The following is a 20,534-nucleotide window of genomic DNA, read 5'->3' as shown; positions in this document are numbered from 1 at the left end:
ATACTCTGGTCACCTGATGCAAAGAGCCAACTAACTCATTGGAAAAGACCTTGATGCTGGAAAAGATTGAAGGCAAAAGGAGAAGGGGGTGACAGAGGATGAGATGGTTGGATGGCATCAGTGACTCAAAGGACATGAGTTTGAGCAAATTCTGAGAGATAGTGGAGGACAGGGAAGCCTACTGAGTTGTCCATGGGGTGGCACAGAGTTGGACACAACTTACCAACTGAACAACAACTACAAAAAGCAGAGATTGGGGATTCTAATTTAATTCTAACAAAAGGAGCAGAAGAAATAAATAGTGGAGGAGAAGGATAATTTAACCTCTGCCTGGCCTCTCCTGAGTGCCAGATTTACATCTGATCTCATTGGTGGCCTCACCTTGGTGGTTTGACATTATTCTACGTGTGTTCTTATGGATGAGAAAACACTCTGGAAGGTGAGGTGCTTATCCTGCTCGCCAATCAGATGAGGTCCCTGTGGATAGGTCTGCGGTCATGAATGTGCAGAATAGGAAACTTCTCTGGGAAATATTTTGTGCCAGCCTATAGCTTGTGTGGGTGTAGAGCTTTGTTGTTACAAATCATATTGTTATAACTTTTTGTATGCTGTCCTCTCAGAGATTTGAGGATTTTGGTTTTTTTAGTTCCAATTATATTTAAAGCTTTGCCTTTCTGCGATGACCTTCTGAACTATGGATCCTATTTTAGTCGAGGGGCTTAAATGAGCAACAGCGACCAAATGAATCTCCCTGGCACAGAGCAGAGCAAAACAGATGGAAAGGTTTCATACAGGAGCCCTGGAAGTCAGCACTCATCCATTTTACAAGGTCAGTGTTTTCTCAGGCATGCCAGGAAATGCTTTTTTGAATGGAAGATACTGGGATCCCATAGACGTAGAGTGACGAGGATAGAAAGAAGCCATCATACAAGAATGCCCCACACCCTCTGCCCAGAAAAGCTCTGAATCCCACATATCGGCACTTGCTTTGTGTTATCTAAATAAATTGAGCATTAAAATGTAAGAAACGACTATATTTAAAATATCAGTAGATCACCAACAAAGACCTACTGTACAGCACAGGGAACTCTGCTCAATATTCTATAATAACCCAAATGGGAAAAGAATTTGAAATAGAATAGATACATGTATATGTGTAACTGAATCGCTTGGCTGTATTCCTGAAACTTAACACAGCTTTGTTAATCAACTATGCTCCAATATAAAATAAAAATTAAAAAAAATAAAACTCAACAAAGATGATTTAGTAAAATATGCAAATCAAGGAAAGAAAGACTGTTTCCCCACAGAGAAAGTAAGAGACCATTTTAGAAACAGGGGGATGTTTTGAAACATCAAGGCCTTGATGTAGGGCAGTGTTTTGACAGATGTGGAGGAAGAGGAAGTAGTTTGGATAACGATGTAGATGATAAATACCTGTATATTTATCTGAAGTGGTGACAGAAGACAAAGACATTTTCAGATCCCAAAACGTTTCAGGATTTAGAATCGACTTCGTCTCTCACCAACTGGGCAAGAGTAGGCAAATGCTGTGTGTTCACAGATTCAAGTTTTCTTTGTGTATTATATGGGTTAGGCTAAAGATTTAATTAAATAATATGCACTGAAGTTTCTAGGTCAAATACGCATATGTGCGTGCGTGCCAAGTCACTTCAGTTGTGTCCAGCTCTTTGAGACCCTATGGACTGTAGCCTGCCAGGGTCCTCTGTCCATGAGATTCTCCAGGAAAGAACACTGGAGTGGGTTGCCATGTCCTCCTCCAATATTCATGACAGTTAAACTTTATTTTTTATTTGATATTCTCTGTGAGGCTTTCCTGTTATTGTACGTAAGTGAGCAGAAATATATCTCTGTCTAATCTCTGGAGAAGGAAAAGCCAACCACTCCAGTGTTCTGGCCTGGAGAATTCCATGGACTGTGTAGTCCCTGGGGTCGCCAAGAGTCAGACATGACTGAGCAACTTTCACTTTAGTTTTCCTGTCTAATCTACCTTGAAATCCACATAACACTGTAAATTCTTTCAGGAAGGAAGTGCCTTAAACTCCCTAGTAAATTTGGGTTCTCACATTGTCTTTCACACAGAGTTGGAATGGAATGAAGAGTTTTCCATTTGTTTCCATATCGGTGGGCTGAAGGACTGAAGCCGCTTTTTAAAACTGGTAAAAATGTTGGAATTTCTAGGCTGTGTGAAATGATCTTATGAAAGAAAAAAAAAAAAAAAAAAAAAACCACATGCTTAAGCGGTGTTTCTGAGTGTAGTGATTTCAAGCTCAACTCTTCGTCTTGGTTGTGCTGTTCTTTGTCACCTGCGACCAGGATCGCTAAGTGGTGACTGCAGACTGTGGATCGTGTTCTCCTTTGTGGCTTCAGGTTCCTCGACTTGTCTAGTTCTTCTCCAGGACACTGTGTTTTGTTTTGTTTTGTTTTTCCCAGGGGGCAGAGCAAATCAGTTACAGGTCAGAAATGCTTTGGGGTGAAGAAGAACTTTGTGTCTTGAAGAAAGCAAAAGAGTGGATGTGAGTGCACAGAACCAGTGGGGATGGGCGAGAAGTAGTTCTCTGTCCCATCTCTAAAGGACTTGTGCCAAAATGCGCTCTCTGAGTAATGCCTTTCCCAGTGGGGTTTTTTTTTTCCCTCTTCTTTTTATAGAAATTAAAAGTATGAATGTGATGCCAAAGCCACAAACCACAAACCCAATTTAAGCAGAGGAAATCAGGACTTAAGACTCAAGCGTGCATTTGGAAGGGTGGGGGAGGGCGGAAGGAGGCTGACTCTCAACCAACTTCTCACAGACTTCTCTTCCTCCTGCCCACTCGGCACCCTGAAAACATGTCCAAACTGCAACATTGCTTATTAAATTAGCATACTATGACTCTATAACTCTGTGAAGTTGAAGTAGAACCAAAAGAAAATGGAAATACAAGAAAAAAAAGAATAAAAGGTGTAAGTCCGTGCAAATTTGCTCTCAGACTTGAGTGGATTAAACTCCCTTTAAAATGTGCCTGGCTTGATAAACAACAGGGACCTACTGTAGGACTTCCCTTGTGGCTCAGCTGGTAAAGAATCCGCCTGAAATGCGAGAGACCTGGGTTCGATTCCTGGGTTGCAAAGATCCCCTGGAGATGGAAAAGGCTACCCACTCCAGTATTTTGGCCAGGGAGAATTCCATGGACTGTATAGTCCATGGGATAGCAATGAATTGGACGACTGAGTGACTTTCACTTACACTGTAGAGCACAGCACACATTCAATAACTTGTAATAACCTATAATGAAAAAGAACCTAATATATATGTATGTATATATACATATGTTGTTCAGTTGCTGTCGTATCTGACTCTTTGTGACCCTATGAACTGCAGCACGCCAGACTTCCCTGTCCTTCACCATCTCCCAGAGCTTGTTCAAATTCATGTCCATTGAGTCAGTGATGCCATCTAACCCATCTCATCCTCTGTCATCCCCTTCTCCTCCTGCCTTCAATCTTTCCCAGCATTGGGGTCTTTTCCAATGAGTCAGCTCTTTGCATCAGGTGGCCAAAGTATTGAAGCTTCAGTTGCAGCATCAGTCTTTCCAATGAATATTCAGAATTGATTTCCTTTAGGATTGACTAGTTTGTTCTCTTTGCAGTCCAAGGGACTCTCAAGAGTCTTCTCCATCTCTACAGTTCAGAAGCATCAATTCTTCAGCACTCAGCCTTCTTTATGGTCCAACTCGCACATGCTTTTTAATATGCTGTCTTGGTCTGTCATACTTTTTCTTCAAAGGAGCAATCATTTTATACACACACACACACACACACACACACACATGTATATATAGGTAACTGAATCACTTTGCTGTACACCTGAAACTATCAAAACATTGCGAATGAACTACATTTCAATTTTAAAAAAATACACCTGGGTTGTCTACAGCTTAACTCTAAATTCAAGACCAAATTCTACATCATTGTTCATGGAACTTCCACCTTGATTTTTCAGAGACTGTGTCTGTGTGTTTTCATTTATTTTCATAACCACTGGCTTCAGTGTTTTCCCTCTCTAGTTAAAGGTGACAATGTGACTTTACATGATGAATAAGTACCCCGAATGCCTTCTCCTTCCTGCCTGTGACCCTGCTGCTCTGGAGTTTCCAGGAGGACTGACATTGTTAACAGAAGGGTTTCTACAACTTTCATCTCCTCTGAGAAGTAGCTGGGAGACAAAGTCTGAAACAGAAATTTTAGAAGGAAGCAGACCTCAGCTATTTGCATGTTCCTTAAATAGAAGTAAACCAAGTATTTACTGGTACTGTTTCCATCTATTCTTACAAATCTGCCCATTAGACGGAGTTGCCTCTGTAGTTCTAGGTGTAAACAGGCAAAGTGGGTTTTAAATATCTGCTCTGAAACACTCTTCTAAAGTGTGAACCTCCTGGAGAATGTATTGATCAGTCCTTGTTACCTACAGTTACTTTTAAAAACTTTCCCCCTGTCCTGATTATTTTCTTGGCATAACACATTTAGGGAATTGCTTCCTGGCTGTAAAGCAAATGTGTGCTAAAAAATGGAAAACACCATTTTTTTCATGTGAAATTCCCAGTTTACTGCTCTATGCCTTCTCATAAGAAAGCTAATAAAACTATACTTCTGCTCTAATTCCTGTATTCATAGTTCATATGAATATGACACATCCTAATCCAATATAACTTTCAGTAAAGGCTTTGCATGCTGAATTTTATTAAACAATGTATGCTATGTCTGACTCTGTGACCCCATGGACTGTATAGCCCACCAGGCTCTCCATGGGATATTCCAGGCAAGAATACTGGAGTGGGTTGCTATTTCCTTCTCCAGGGGGATCTTCTCAACTCAGGGTCAAACCAGCGTCTCCTGTGTCTCCTGCATTGGCAGGCAGGTCTCTACCACTGAGCCACCTGGGAAGACTCTATTAAACAAGAGTGCACTTTAATTTCAACAGCTGACCTTGGATTCTTTAATATCTTCCTTTTTGTTACACTAATTCTCAACTTCTGATAATGTAATGATGGCTGGAGCGCAAATTTGTATGGCCTGCTATAAAAAGTCTTTGAGTGAGTCAAATAGTTGTTGCTTTTCAGATTCCTTAAATTTAGAGAATTCCATTTCTAGTTTCTGAAAGAAGTGAATCATACTTTCTAGTGATTAACTGAGCATGTTAAATTTAACATATAATACTCTAAGCCTTAGGGGTTTTTTTTTTTTTCCTACTTTTTCTCTCTTTTTGAGAATACAGTTGAAATTTCTGACTTTCAAATCAGATTTTTCTATTTCTCCCTCAAATCCTATTGGTTTCTACTTCATGTATTTGAACCTCTGTTAGTAGATGCAAAAACATTCAGGATTGTTATGCATTCTTCGTAAATTGACTTATTTATCATTAGGAAATGATCCTTCCTTATGTATTGTAAGATTCTTTGTCTTGAAATCTATTTTGTCCTTGATTAATATTGTCTGATTATTCCCAGCATGGCATACTGTTTTCTGCCCTTTTACTTTGATTGTTAATAACTCTGCTAAGGTATAAGGGTCATAAGAATTATCTGTATTTAAAAGTGTATAATTTTATAAGTTTTAACATGTGGCATCATCATCATACTCAAGGTTATAAATATGTCTGTCACCACAGAGGTTTCCTTATGCCCCTTTGTACTCCTGACCCCTGCTCCTCCCAGTCTCTTCACCAGTCTCCAAGTAGTCACAGATCTTGGGGAAAGAAGCGATGAGCTCTTTATCACTGGTTTTAAGCACTTTCAATACAATGTGTCTTTGTATCGTATTCTTCATGTTTCCTGTCTTTGGAACGTGTTAAGCAGTTTGGATTTTTCGCTTTATTGTTTTCATCAATTTGGAAATTTCCAGCCATTATTTCTTCAAATATCTTTCTTTCTTGCCCTCTTGGTACTTTTCCCTGGAATCTCCAATTAGACATATCTCCAACCATTTAAAGTTATCTGACAGCTCTGTTAATTTCTTTTTAGAATTCTGTTTTCTCTGTGGGTTTCATTTGCAATCATTTCTATTACTATGTCTCCAAGTTCACCACTTTTTCTGCGATTAGTTTAATCTGCCATTAATGCCATTCCCCGAATTTTTTTCTTCATTTCATGAAATGTAGCTTTCACTCATCAAAGTTTGTTCTGGGCTGTCTGTATCTGTACTTAACTTTTGGAATGTGTGGAAGGTATAGAGTTGTAAAGACTGTTTGCATGTCCCTGTCTGATATTCTGACATCTGGGGCAGCTCTGGGTCAGTTTTGATTTACTCATTCTCCGTTTTGTTATGGGTCAGATCCCCTGCTTCTTTGCATGCTTTATTGCATTTTCTTATTGGATTCCAAATACTTTTAATTTTGCTTCCCTGAATGTTAGATATTTTTGTATTCCTACAAATGTTCTTGAACTTATTCTGGGATGCAGTTAAGTTACTCAGAAACAGTATGCTCTTGCTTTCAGAATTTGTTAGGGGAGACTGAAGCATTGCTCAGACTAAGCTAATTCCCCTCCTACACAGGCAAGCCTCTTATTTATACTCTGCTCATTGCCCCATGAACTTTGAGTTTTTCCAGTCTGGCTAGCGGGAATAGGCATTGTTCCCAGTCTTGTGTGTGTTTGAGGCACTGTTACCTCTATTCCTCTCGGATGATTTTGCCCAGCCTTGAGTGGTCTCCTCATGTGCAGTTGTCCATTAGTACTCAGCTGAAGACCGAAGGAGACCCTATGTAGATCCCAGAAATTCTATCCCTCTGCACCCTCTCCTTTCCCTGGACTCAACTCCGTCTCAACTTAGAGCGTCCACCGGGCTCCCCTTCCTTCACCAGGTCCTGGAACATCTCTAAGCCTTTAAAATCCGGGAAGAAAAGAGCTCACCTTATTTCTTTTCCATCTCCTGGAAACCTCTGTCCTTCATTTCCTGGTATCCAGTGTCTTGCAAAATTCAATTTGTCCTTTTTTGTTGTTTCATATTAGAGAGTACGTCTGGTCCTCATTATTCTCTTTCTTGGTCAGAAATAGAAGTCATTTTGACTTTTAAAGAAATTCTGCATAATTATTAAGCTCTCTCAGATTGTGGTATATAGCTCATATAGCATTCATATTCTTTTTCAGTCATATTTCCAGCATTGAAATTTGCTCATTATGGTGTTTGACTACAAAATATTAGCAAATGCTAATAATACTCTTGAGCCTTTGTTCCTTAAGCCATTCAGTTACATTTGATTAGTCTCAAACTTTATGAAGAACACAGTAAGAGGCCTGATTAATAATATGCAATTATATTTTGTATTCTAATAAGCATAAAATGGCTTTTGTGTTGAGCAGTAGAAAGTGAAAGGATTGTCCATTAAAAATAATGAGATTTTGGCCACATATATGGTGAAGTGAAAACTTCTTCACTCTATGCTGTTTGGGGTGTGTGTGTGTGTGTGTGTGTGTGTATTGTGCCAAGGTATCATAAGTTAAACACAGAACTTGGGAGTGTTTCAAGATGCTGTTGCTGCTAAGTCACTTCAGTCGCGTCCGACTCTGTGCGACCCCATAGGCGGCAGCCCACCAGGCTCCCCCGTCCCTGGGATTCTCCAGGCAAGAATTCTGGAGTGGGTTGCCATTTCCTTCTCCAATGCATGAAAGTGAAGTCGCTCAGTCGTGTCTGATTTGTAGCAACCCCATGGACTGCAGCCCACCAGGCTCCTCCATCCATGGGATTTTCCAGGCAAGAGTACTGGAGTAGGGTGCCATTGCCTTAATCCATCATTCCAAAGGAGGTTTGCAGCAATTTTTCCCATGGTGGTTTTCTTAATTGAAAATAATCCCATCATAAAGAAATAGAAAAGAGGTTGTTATTAAATATTTAGGGACTGGCTGAGTAAACATGGAATGTTCTAGTAACAATATATTTAGTAATATGTCCTTACTGAAATTATATTGCTAAGATTTTGAATGGCTTTGGAATAGGGTGCTTTTCTAACTGAGCTTGAAAGATGTGCTTCTTTCTGGAACTTATAGACCCTGAATATTTGAAAAGTTCAACATTGTACCAGGAATCCCTAGATACCTAGGTCTGCTCAAGGTCCGTCTGCTCCTCAGAGCTTAGGGTCAAATATTAAGCAGGATCTTTACTGCTTGCCTTCCTTTTAATGATCTTCTCAGACATTTCCCCAAGAAAGGCTTTACCTACTATCGTTTTTTTAGTATATTTTACCTAGAGGGAATTTTTGGGCCAAAATAATTTTTGGAAAAAAAAAACTGCTTAAAATTTTGTGGTGTTTCCCTTTAAGAACCCACATTTACTTTTGCCTTCATCTCAAGTATACTCTACTCCTCTAAGTCTTAAATAAGATATAGAAAAATGCATTTTGTCTTGAATTCCATTTAGAATTTATCGATCTGAAAAAAAAACAACAGAAAATAAATTCCATTCAATATATATTTGTTGAGCAGCTGTTCTGTGCAAAGCATAGTGACAGGCTACTTTGAATAATACATGATGCAAATTATTAAAAGATGTATAATGTATTTGCTGGGCAGACAGACATGTAAATCCAATAATTTAACGCATGATTAATTGATGTAAATTCGTATTACGAGTTCGCCTCTTCTCCTTTCAATAGACAGCAAGCTCGCTGAGCCCAAAAACTGTATTTTCAGGCAAGATTGTATCCTTAATACCATCAGACAAAGGATTCTGGTAGGCAGAGGTGAAGAAGATACTGAAGACTGTAGAATCAGCAGCTAAAATCCAGCAGATATGATAATCCATTGGATTGGGGTGGTGGGTTGAGCAGCAACTCTGAAATAGCTGAAACAAGGTTCCCAGGGGAGTGGGGCTCTGAGGGTGGCATGGGGTCAGTTCCAAGAGGAAAGTGAGTACCATTCTCAGAAATTAGCAGAAAGATATAGCAGATTTTCCCACCTTTAGTTTTCTGTATCATTTTCCTTAGTGCTCTCACCCTTTTTTTTTCCCAGCCCTTTGGAAGAGTTCCTGGGCATGTTTTATTTTTATGATTGGACTATATGATAATTTATGGATTTGGATAAATTATTCACAATACTATTTTCTGCTGCTAGGAGTGCCAAAATCTAATTAGATCTACCACAAAAATGTATATTCCCAAAATTGCCTTTTACCCTGTTAAAAAATATATGATTTTCCATAGCTATAGAGGAGTGATGCTGAAGAACCTGTGTTGTAACTAGTACCAAGGTTTATGAGTAAACAAATGTAGTACATGCGTGTATCCATTTATATATTTGCCATATAAAAATCCATGCCATATTGTACATTTATTAGTATAAATGATTTAAAATGTATACATCATCTTAAGAGTTATTCTGATTTATCTTTTGTCAGTCAGAACATTTTGTGAAAATAATTTGTGACAGTGATTTATTTAGATGAACCCACTTCTGAGAAAATGATTGTTTTAATTAAAAATGTTGGATATTTTTTTCCTTGCACCTAAAGGCAGTTGGACTGACTTGCGTTTCTTTCAGTTCTAAGTGTTGAGGCTAATATATTATGAAATACCTTTTTTTCCTCTTCATATACATGTGTATTAGTTTTCATTATTTCTATTTTAATTAATATCAGAGAACACAGTTAGTCTAGAATTTCAGACAAGGAGTATCCTCAGGACATTTTCAGTGAAATGGCCAGGCACAGCAAATAGAAAAGACAGAACAAAAAACATAATTAATACAGGCTAAGTTTTCATATTTTCTTGAGCAGAATAAGATGCTGTGGATACATAAGTATTTTCAAAGAGAATAAAGATCTTTAACAGTGTTTTGAGTTGGAAAATATTTTGCATTTTTATATGGCTAACTAAAATATAGGTGTAGGGCTTCAGATATTGATTCATCCTTCAATTATTAATTGAGAGTCCAAGTTATAGGAGTTTGGGCTATATCATTATTGAAAACAAAATAATTATTTTTTTCTACTTCATCATCAAATCTTCTTGTCCCATTAGTTTAATGAAAAAAGTGAGCATGCATCTCAATATAAGTTTATTTCATACAAGCAATACTTCCACTCTTTTATGTCTCAAGTCATAACACTTATTTAGGGTGACACTCCATTTTTATTATAGTAGATGTATTTTACATCGTCTTCTAAACACCTTTAAAATCCTTTGGCTGAGCTCATGTGAGATCTAAATAGATCATCATTGTTTTGATTTCTTATTTTCATGCTTTCTTTTAACCACATAATCCACATAGAATATACATCATCTTCCTTATTTTCTTGATGTTAAGCTTTAGCTTGTTTTTCTTATTTTTTAATTTCACCTCTGGCCCATACTATCTCTGGGATTTTTTTTTTCCCCTCGACTATCCTAATTTTATCTAAACTAGATAATATAATTTATAAGCCACTTAACCAGGAACATGTGAATTTCAACCTATGGCAAAGCATTCATCGAAAACAGTGGCTGAGAGGCAGGGTCACTGGGCCAGCCCCTCAGTATTATGGGATGGCCCACCTGTCCCACATACTTCAAGGATCTAATGTAGCATGTGACATGTGACTTTGAAGATCCCAATGTCAATCCATGCTTAAGTTCTTTGTCATTTTTGGAGGTAATAACAACAGTAAGTTCTACCACTGGGTCTTCTTCATCCATGGCAGTGTGCGATCTTGCAAAACCCTGCATGGGGAGAAGCACCTCCCCACCCCCGCCCCACTTTGGATGCTGTTTGCTTTAAATATTTGCAAATTCTGGATCCTGTCCATTCCTGCAGTTATGTGGGATTTTTGTGTTTCTTTTTTTGTTAACTGTTCTCTCAAAGAGTCAAGATGGGTTCAGCACGTATTATTATAGATGGAAGCTGAGACTTGTACTGGAAGTAAAGTAAGAAAATGAAGGCTTAGAGCCTTCTTGCACAGAGATCTAGAAGGTTGGTCATACCTTTGTCTGACTGCACATACTGATGTCGTGGTTTTCTCAGTAAAATTGTTGTTTTGTTTGTTTTTGCTGTGATTTTTGGTTGCATATTTTCACTCCAGGCTTAGGGAGAAAGGGTTTGTTTTAATTATTTGAAAGACTGACTTTAAGCTATACAGGGCTACATTGAACAATTGTATAAATGAGTATCACAGTAAAGCTTTTATGAACATGTGATTATGTACGATGAGAAAATACTAAGTGGAATTCTTGAAAATTTGGGGCAACCAGTTAATCTACAGCAGTAATAGGTGTTCAGTTGATTTGCATATATATATGCGATCTTCTTTGCAAGTAGGTATAAAACGCTATTTTAACTCATTCTTTCTCAAAGGCATTCATAGATTTACTATAGTTTTGCATTAACATTATAAAGTTAGCATGCCATCATGATTGGACATTTTACAAATAATATTGAAAAATAAATATTCTGATAACCATCAAAATACTGTTACATTTAACATTTTGGCATATTGTCTCTCATTTTTCCTATGAATAGTAGTTTTACATAGTCATGCTGAAGTTATACACACAAGTTATTACACAAGTCCTTAGGGACTTATTTTTAACTTGGAATTCCAAAAAGTCAAATTACCTAGTCAAAAATTGTGGACATTTTTAAGGCTTTACTATGATTGCCGTTTTGGTTTTCATGTTGTTCCAGTTTTCACTCTTACCTGCAATATGAAATTACTGGAAAAATTACATCTTTGTCAGTATTCATTCATAAAAGATATAGTGCAAGGCTCTCATTTATCTAGACCCAGGAGATGCCATGGTGAGCAATACTGTACATTTCACTTTTCCTCGTGAAACTCCCAGTCCAGAGTCTCACATCTCTACACAAGTGGGCGTATTTGAGACAGGTAAGGTTGCGGGAACGGAATCAATGTGGGAGATCATGGGATGTTTGTAGGCAGCCCACAGTGCGCTGTAGTCCATGGGATTGCAAAGAGTCAGAACAACCCAGTGACCCAGGTTGGGCTACATGCTGAAGATGGCAGGGGAACAGTAGAAACCAAGGTCAGGCAGGAAGGTGGGCCCCTGCTGCTGCAGAGTGAGACATTTGGTGGGTGTTAGAGAGTTGCTGCTTATTTCCTGATCTGATGGACAAGAACAGCACTCTGCATGGCCTGGGAGAGGCCATGAGGGGCTGAACACTTGCTGGCAGTGAAAATAGAGAAAGGGAAAACAGTGAGAGAGATTTTGAAGACAGTGTCTTTAGGAACTGGGCAACTCATTGGATGGAATATAAAAGGCAAACATGGTGTTAATCTGAGGGGGTTAACAGTTAACATCAGTGGTCAAGTCAGAGTGGATCTTTGACTGAAGTTGATGGAGATGGAGGAATTAAAATGAAAATGACACTGTAGGAAGTTTAAACTTAAACAGTCTTATATTTATGATTTTGATGAGGATTTCATGCGTGGAGATTTATTGGAAATGTGGTCAATGGCAAAGTGGGACAGATCTTAGAAGAGATTTTCAGGAAATTTGGTCATCTCTAACTTTATGTTATGGCTTTACATTATAGATTCAGCTCCAAGTATGCAGGATTAGAGTGGTTAGACACAGCCCAAAATAACCTTTGAGAATCTAGTTTTAAAGAATAGATGTTTGCATTTCATTTTCAGTTGTTTAAGATAGTTTAGTCTGATTGTTCAATTTTTACAGGCTACATAATTTAGTGGTTAAGTGGGCAGGATCACGTCAATCCAGCTTTGCACTTATTAGTCATGTGCTGTTTGTCAAATTACCTCATTGTGCTGTGTCTTTATTTTCTCATTATCAAAATGGGTTTCCCATTTTGTAAGTAAAGTGTGGTAAAAATTCAGTGAGTTAATTATGGCACCTGAGAAGAACAGTCAATATTACTATGGTTTCTAAAAAAAAAAAAAAGAAAAAGAAAAAACAAATACTGTGAAAGTAGAAAAATAGAAATCAGTTTGGTTTTCTTTTCTTGAAATTAAATAAGAACTCAAAAATACAATTTTGTCTTTTACTTGTAATTTCTTAGCAGGCATGAGGTGGGGTTAGAAATTAGGTCCTTAGCCTAATGTCCTCCAGGTTCAGTCCTGTTATCACAAATAGCAGGGTTTCCTTTCTTATGACTGAATAATATTCCACTGTGCGTCTACACCACGCATTTCTGTGTCCATTCATCTGCTAATGGACACTTGTGTTGTTTCCACGTCTTGGTTGTAGTGAATGATGCCGCAGTGAACACGGGTGTGCGGATAGCTCTTTGAGATCCCGATTCCATTTCCTTTGTATATATCCCCATTTAAGTGGGATCTCTGGAGCCTATGGCTCAGTTTTCATGATGGTCAGTTTCACTCATCAGTTTTACTCATCAGCATGAGTAACCTCCATGCTGTTTCCTGCAGTGACTGCCCCCATTTACACCCCCACCAACCATGCACAAGGAAGGGTTCGCTTTTCTCCACTTTCTCTCCAGTGCTTGTTCTATCTTTTTAATAGAAGAAACAAAAGAGAAGGGGGCTTTCTCTGTAAGTGTGAAGGGACTTGTGAGGGTCACGTGTCTTCTCACTTTCTTGCCTGGTATACTTAATTCAAGTCCAGAAGATATCATAGCTAAAATATAGGATTACTAAAAGTAAGTGATCCAGAACATAAAGCTTTTGCAGAAAAAATTTTCTGTCTCTGAAATGCTCTGTATGTTTTCATGGCAACTAAGCATTCCCACCCCTATCTCACCTTTTCACTTTTGTTCCCTTCTTTTTTTGTGCTACCTATATTCAGTGGCAAGCATAAATATAATACAGCAAAACTAGGAAAAATCCTCAGTACTTAAAGGTTCAATAGTACTTATTGGGTGATGAGCAGAGTAAGGTTCACTTAGGCACATATTAGAATTATGTGATTTTTTAAGTTAAATACTACAGAGTAAGGAACATAAGGGGCTTCCCATGTGGCACTAGTGATAAAGAACCCACCTGCCAGTGCAGGTAGACATAAGAGACGTGGGTTCGATCCCTGGCTCAGGAAGATACCCTGGAAAAGGGCACGGCAACCCACTTAAGTATCCCTGCCTGGAGAATCCCATAGACAGCATTCTGGTGAGCTACAGTCCATAGCGTCAGGCACAACTGAAGCCACTGAACACACATGCACACAAGGAACATGCATGACACAATTGTAATAATCACTTTTAGTGTGAGTGTTAGTCACCCAGTCATGTCCGACTCTTTGTGACCCCAAGATCTGTCCATGGGATTCTCCAGACAAAAATATTGGAGTGGATTGCCATTCTCTTCTTCAGGGGATCTTCCCAACTCACGGATGGAACCTGGGTCTCCTGCATTGCAGGCGGATTCTTTACTACTTAATAATCACTTAGATGTTTCTTTCTATCCTACTCCTCCAAAAACACCTGTGTTCTAACATGCTTGATTACACAAATGCTGTCTTGCTGTGGTTTTCATGCATTATTTTCCAGATTCTTCAATATCACAGTATCTTTGAAGAAAATCTGTGCGGTGGGGGCATTTCTCAAATGATCAGATACATCAGATGTACATAGAAACAGTCAGATGTACACAGAAACAGATGTTGTCATTCTTTTTAATTTCTTGAGAACAAAACAAAAGGCTGAGGATATTCTGTTTTGAACAGCTTTTTTGGTTTGTTTTTGCACATTTTTTTGTGTGTGTTCACCTGTTTGCCATCCATCATTTTTTGATCAATTACAACATGCTCGGTTTCATCATTCTGTAACAACTGCCTGTTTTGACAGCATGCTCACATTTGCATGTCTCATTCAAGGGTTGTGGAGACATGCTAGTTGCCATGGGGAGGATTCTGATGTCTCCCATCAAATTGAGTCATGAGATGGTGGTGACCTTTGAAAAGCTACATGCAAATATTTATTTTTGAAGGTACAGTTGGCTCTTTGTGAAGCACCGGATCACTAGACCGGCTATCTCTTCGATGAATCATCTAATGAGAAGTCTGTTACTGTGTATTTTCCCTTTTAGTTTTAATAAACTTCCACTGTCCTTGAGCTTAAGCCATTTGAGACAAGAATAAAAATCCATAGTGTATAATTTTACTATCCCTTGTGGTTATATAAATTATATAGGATTATCTGTCTAATTCATCTAATTGGTCTGGATTATGGCCAGAGATTATTGGCGATTCAGCTGAAGCTGAATGCAATACTGAATGCAGTACAACTCCAATACTTTGGCCACCTGATGCAAAGAACTGACTCACTGGAAAAGACCCTGATGCTGGGAAGGATTGAAGGCAGGAGGAGAAGGGGATGGCAGAGGATGAGGTGGTTGGATGGCATCATTGACTCGATGGACATGAGTTTGAGTAAACTCTGGGAGTTGGTGACAGACAGGGAAGCCTGGCGTGCTGCAGTCCACGAGGTTGCAAAGAGTCAGACACAACTGAGCGACTGAACTGACTGACTGATGGCCAGAGAGCTTAGGTTTGTTACTGTGTCTCGCCCTGAGTTCAGAAGTTGGTTTTCACATTTTACTGTGGATCACCTCTAAGTGCACAATACTTCTGTGCAAGTTAGCGTGACCATTTAAGCAGCAAGGAAACACCCTCCATATCAGGGCTTTTTCTGAGAATGTGTACCAAATGTTAGTATGGCTTTTTTTTTTTTTAATAAAAGTTTTTCACATTTGGGGATTACTTGTCAAGTTAAGTGAAAAAAAAATTCCATTAAAAAGCCTTTGATATGGTTTCTTAAAGCCAGGAGTTTGCAAAATTCTTGTCCCACCATCCTGAATGATATTAGTTTAAACTATTAAGCTAGTTAGTTTAAGACTTAGCTAATAGCTAAATAGATTAAGTAGTTTAATCATTTTAACTAATTATTTAAATACATACATGTCAGTTTTTTTTTTAATGACCTGTTATCTAAAGTTTATGGCTTTACGACTTTACGTAAAATAAGTTTACAACTGCATTTTCTTCACCTCCTGTGATCAGCATCTTCCAGGTTTGAGAAATGCAGAGACATTTCTGGGAAACATAAAATAAAAGGTGCTTCTATAAAATGTTTCTATAAAATACCCTCTTACTTCTGAGAAAGAAAGAAAAGAAGCAGAGAAGAAAAAAGAAACTCCACTGTGACGCGTTGTGAGGCTTATGACCTCTGTGTTTGCCTTTCAGATCCCCAGCTCAAGGGTATAGTGACCAGGTTATATTGCAGGCAAGGCTACTACTTGCAAATGCACCCCGATGGAGCTCTCGACGGGACCAAGGACGACAGCACTAATTCTAGTAAGTGACCACCCCAGGCCACCGGTGCACACAATTGGTAGAAGAGACGCTGCTGCTTACATGACTTTACAAATACAGTTGCAAATATTGGGTTACGTGCGTTCATTTTTACAAATGTTATACCCCAGAATGCCGTTGAAATTCTCCTTGGACCTGGATAGAAATATTCATAGAGCCACTAAAGACACCTGTCATTTTAAGAGAATTATTCATCTTTTCAGCTTTTTCCCCAAGCAGTTGTCATATCCAGTGTTATTGTTACTTGAATCTCGTTATCATCAAAGTAACTGCACTAATGCATTCAGATGAAAGTTGATTACTTGTTTACTTTGGAAGTTTTATTTTTGCAGCTTCTTTTTTTTTTGTAAATTAACTTATTTTTTTTGTAAATTTTTTTGTAAATTTTTTTTTGTAAATTAACTTATTTATTTTAATTGGAGGCTAATTACTTTACAATATTGTAGTGGTTTTTGCCATACATTCACATGAATCAGCCATGGGTGTACATGTGTGTAGCTTCTTAATGATAACTGTGTTATCATTAAGAACAATAAGGATTAGTTCTTGTGTTTTCAAGAACAATAAGGATTAGTTGTTTCAAATAATAGAAGTGTTATTTTTCAAATTCTTTGTGTTCAACAAGATAATATTTTTCTTTATAGAGGGACCATGAAGGCTGTGTACTTTTTAATGCATTGTATGAATTATTTATTTATAAAATTGGATCTGTGCTGTTTTTTTAAATTAAAAAAGCCACCCACCTTCCTTTGTTTTCATATCTGTCTTCATTTTATGATTTCTTTACATATAACTTTTCTTTGTATTTTTATTCTGGCACTCCTTCTCTTCAATTTTCTCTGTTTTTGTTTCCTATTTTCTGTGCATACTGGCCTCTGATTCCCTTTAATTTAGTACATCAGTTCGAAAGTAGACACTTTTCATTGCTCAGGAGAATGAGTGAAAAGCAAAAATCAATTTTATTAGAAATATGTAATCACATTATACTAGTGGATATGAATCTTTTCATCGATTTAGCATTTATCCTTCACATACAGAACTTTATTCCATGGGAAGAAGGAGGCTTTGAATACATATAACCAAATTATAGACAGTTCCTATTTTAAAGTCTAGTCATCAACTGTTCAGATACACTGATTCTGAGAGAAGCTAATAATATAAAGTAGGCTATTTTTGCATTTGGTGTTGCTGAGTGAAATATCATTATTTTCCCAAACATTGTGTTTGTATTTTAGACTTTGGACATTAATTCATTTTAAAATTTTTCTTTCAACTTTAAATATTTTCTTTATCTATATTTTCCTCCTATTCAGTTTTTAATCTTTTCATCTCCTTGTTTCTATTATGTCATCCTTTTGTACTTTAGACTTTTCCCTGTCATATTTGTTCATTGATTTTTGTTTGCTTTACTTCCTCTTGATTAAGAAAAAGAGAAGGTAAAGCAATTCAGACACAGGGAAGAAATAGAAGATGTTTTTATTCATAAGATTGGCATCAAACATTGTTTACCTGTTGGGATTTTGATATTAGGTTTAACTCTCAAAATCGTCAGCACTTAACCATCTCTGACCTACAGAAGATGTTAGTTTCTTCTGATTCATGTTACTATATATTACATATATGTATGAATATATATATATATATGCTAATTTTCCTTTCCCTACTTTAAACTCCTCACCCACTCTTTGACAAAAGGTATTCTCTTTTTCTTGTGTGTTAGAGTCGTGAGGGTCATGGACTTTAGATTCCTAAGTTCTCATGTCTTCAGTGTCTCTGATTTTCTTTGGCCAGAGTCTAGTAGAGCATGAAAGCACGTTTTCTGTAAGTCTGATCACGATAAGAGCTATGGCACTCTGATTTATCAGACTAGAGGCTGATGTCATCCATCAGACAAAAAATTTCAAAGAAAGAAAAAAAATTATAGCTATAGGAAAATGCTGCTTAGCTGGACTTCTTGAAAAAATAGCTTCCTTCAAGCAAATGTTTCATGAGTTTTTTCCCTACCTTCTCCTTTTGTTTTTGTAGTGTCAAAGAAGTTGGTTTTTTCATGATGGAATCAATATCAAGTTAGAAGTATCAGTAGACACTTTTTTTTTTATTGTGTATTGCATCACAATTGAATAAGCAGCACAATATTTTCTAAATTATAAAAGTGCAGGTGTAGAAATTATACACACACATGATTATATCTGATTATCTGCATAGTATTAAACACTGGACTGGGAAGCTGAGATACTAAAAAATACTGGACCTTCTGTTCAGTAAATGTATGAGGCTTTTCCCCTGGAAGAGAATCTCTGTGTGGCTCTTGAAATCCTTTCTAATCCCCCTCAATGCTGCTGAGGAACAGTTCTGGGAACCAGGCAGGAATGGGAACCCCAGTGGACAAGCAAATCAGAACCAAATCATAGTGACCGGGCTACAAGGGCTTCCATTCCTCTGCAAAGATCTAGCCCACAGCTTCTTTTCTTACAAGTTACCACTGTGCTTTCTGTGCCCTTTAAGTCAGTTAGGTTAGTTTCCTTACTGTTTTAACAGTTGCAAAGACAAAGCAGAACAGAATAAAACAGGTTGAGATAGATGTTCCCTCCTCAAAAGGTTATGAAAACTGCATGACTGCAAAATTTATAAAACATTGCAGGATTATAGCAGCTTTGTAAAAGCAATGGGAATTACTAATTAACTCAACTTTTTCATACTATCACCATCTTAACTGAAAAGCACAAGCTTATAGGATGAATTTCAACATATCTTCTTTTCTCTGGTTCATCACAGTAGTCTCATACGTTCTGGGAAAACCATTAACCCTGAAAAGTGATCTTTAGAAATGAAGCTGAGAGTGTCAGAGACACTGACAGACAGACAAGCCCTCAGTGGAGCGCTGCCCTCTTTGCTTAAGCTAAGTCACTTCAATCATGTCAGACTCTTGTAACCCCAAAGACTGTAGCCCACCAGGCTCCTCTGTCCATGGGATTCTCCAGGCAAGAATACTGGAGTGGGTTGCCATTTCCTTCTCCATTTTGCTTGAGAGTGTGATGTAATTATTCACAAACATTCCAGTTTTTTTGCTATTTCTCTGAATACAAAACAAAGATTAGTCACCCATCGGTAGGAAAAATAAAGAGGAATAACCTAAAAGTCACCCTGATGGCACCCCGAAAGTCACCAAATGAGAGAACTGAGGCTTGAACCTGCATGACTGGAGCTCATTGCTAGCCCACTAGTAAATACGAGATTACTTAGAACTAGGTAAGGGCTTCCCTGTTGTCTCAGCTGGTAAAGAATCCACCTGCAATGCAGGAGACCTGGGTTCAATCCCTGGGTCAGGACTGGAGGAGGGCATGGCAACCGCTCCAGTATTCTTGCCTGGAGAATCCCATGGACCGAGGAACCTTGCGGGCTACAGTCCATAGAGCTGCAAGAAGTCGGATGTGACAGCATAGCACAGTACTAGGCAAAGTCAGAACCACCCTGCTAAGCTTTCTTTGTCAAAAAATTTAAATGACTTCAAAGGGAGAAAGGGCGGCAAGCAAACCTAACGCCCTGATGCTAGCGCCCTCCCTGGATCACCAGCTGAGATCTACAACTTTTGGGGCAAGAAAATGGGGAAGGGTGGATAATTGGTCCTAACTGAGAGATTCTGGAGCAACTCACCTGGTTACCCAGGCTTCCAATGCCCTGGAAACATCTTTCACAAACAGAAGTGAAATCCTGGGGTACTTTATCATCACACTCATTTTACAGAGTGTGTTGCTTTGAAATTCTTAGAGCTTCCCTTCTATGCACCAGAGATAAGCATTACCATGACTATGGTATTTGATTAGAGAATGATTTTTTTCTTCAGTTTACTTTTGGCAAGTGGTCAAAAGCTTGGGATTTTCCTGTGCTCTTAAAGGTCACTGTTCCCACTACCAGAAACTGAAAGCAGAAGAGGGCTATAGAAATATTCATGTGTCAGTCTTTACTGCTAGACTGAAACCCCACCCAAACCAATCCCTCTTACCTTAGAGATTCCCAACCTGCTAACCTGATGTATAAAACTGGCTGTTCCCTCACAAGGCCTACTATTCAACAGGCCTCAGGAAGGTGGTTCTCACCTTGTCTGTAGGCTAGGATCGTTTGAGGAGCTTTTTTTTATTAAAAAAAAAAAAAGAAAGAAAAGTTCCTGATGCCCTAAACCTACTCCCAGAGGCTCTGATTTAATTTCATTGCTCTGGAGTTGGGCATAGCCATCCTGTCTTATAAGGCTTCTCTGGTGGCTCAGACA

At 38.2% G+C, this 20,534-nt stretch overlaps 1 protein-coding gene across 4 annotated transcripts in view; it reads left to right on the top strand.

Moving 5' to 3' along the window:
- FGF14 (fibroblast growth factor 14) overlaps window positions 1-20,534 on the top strand; it is a 628,708-nt gene that overhangs the window by 498,948 nt on the left and 109,226 nt on the right. For 3 of the 4 annotated variants that reach the window (XM_055542967.1, XM_055542970.1, XM_055542968.1), the window contains exon 2: window positions 16,139-16,249. The exons of the other annotated variant lie outside the window; for it this stretch is intronic. In XM_055542967.1, the coding sequence (XP_055398942.1) occupies window positions 16,139-16,249 (111 nt within the window). The remainder of the gene's footprint in view (window positions 1-16,138; window positions 16,250-20,534) is intronic. 4 annotated transcript variants of the gene reach the window in all.

The sequence above is a fragment of the Bubalus kerabau genome, chromosome 12 (genome assembly GCF_029407905.1).
Source record: "Bubalus kerabau isolate K-KA32 ecotype Philippines breed swamp buffalo chromosome 12, PCC_UOA_SB_1v2, whole genome shotgun sequence".
NCBI lineage: Eukaryota > Metazoa > Chordata > Mammalia > Artiodactyla > Bovidae > Bubalus > Bubalus kerabau.
This window is presented reverse-complemented; position numbering and strand designations above follow the sequence as displayed.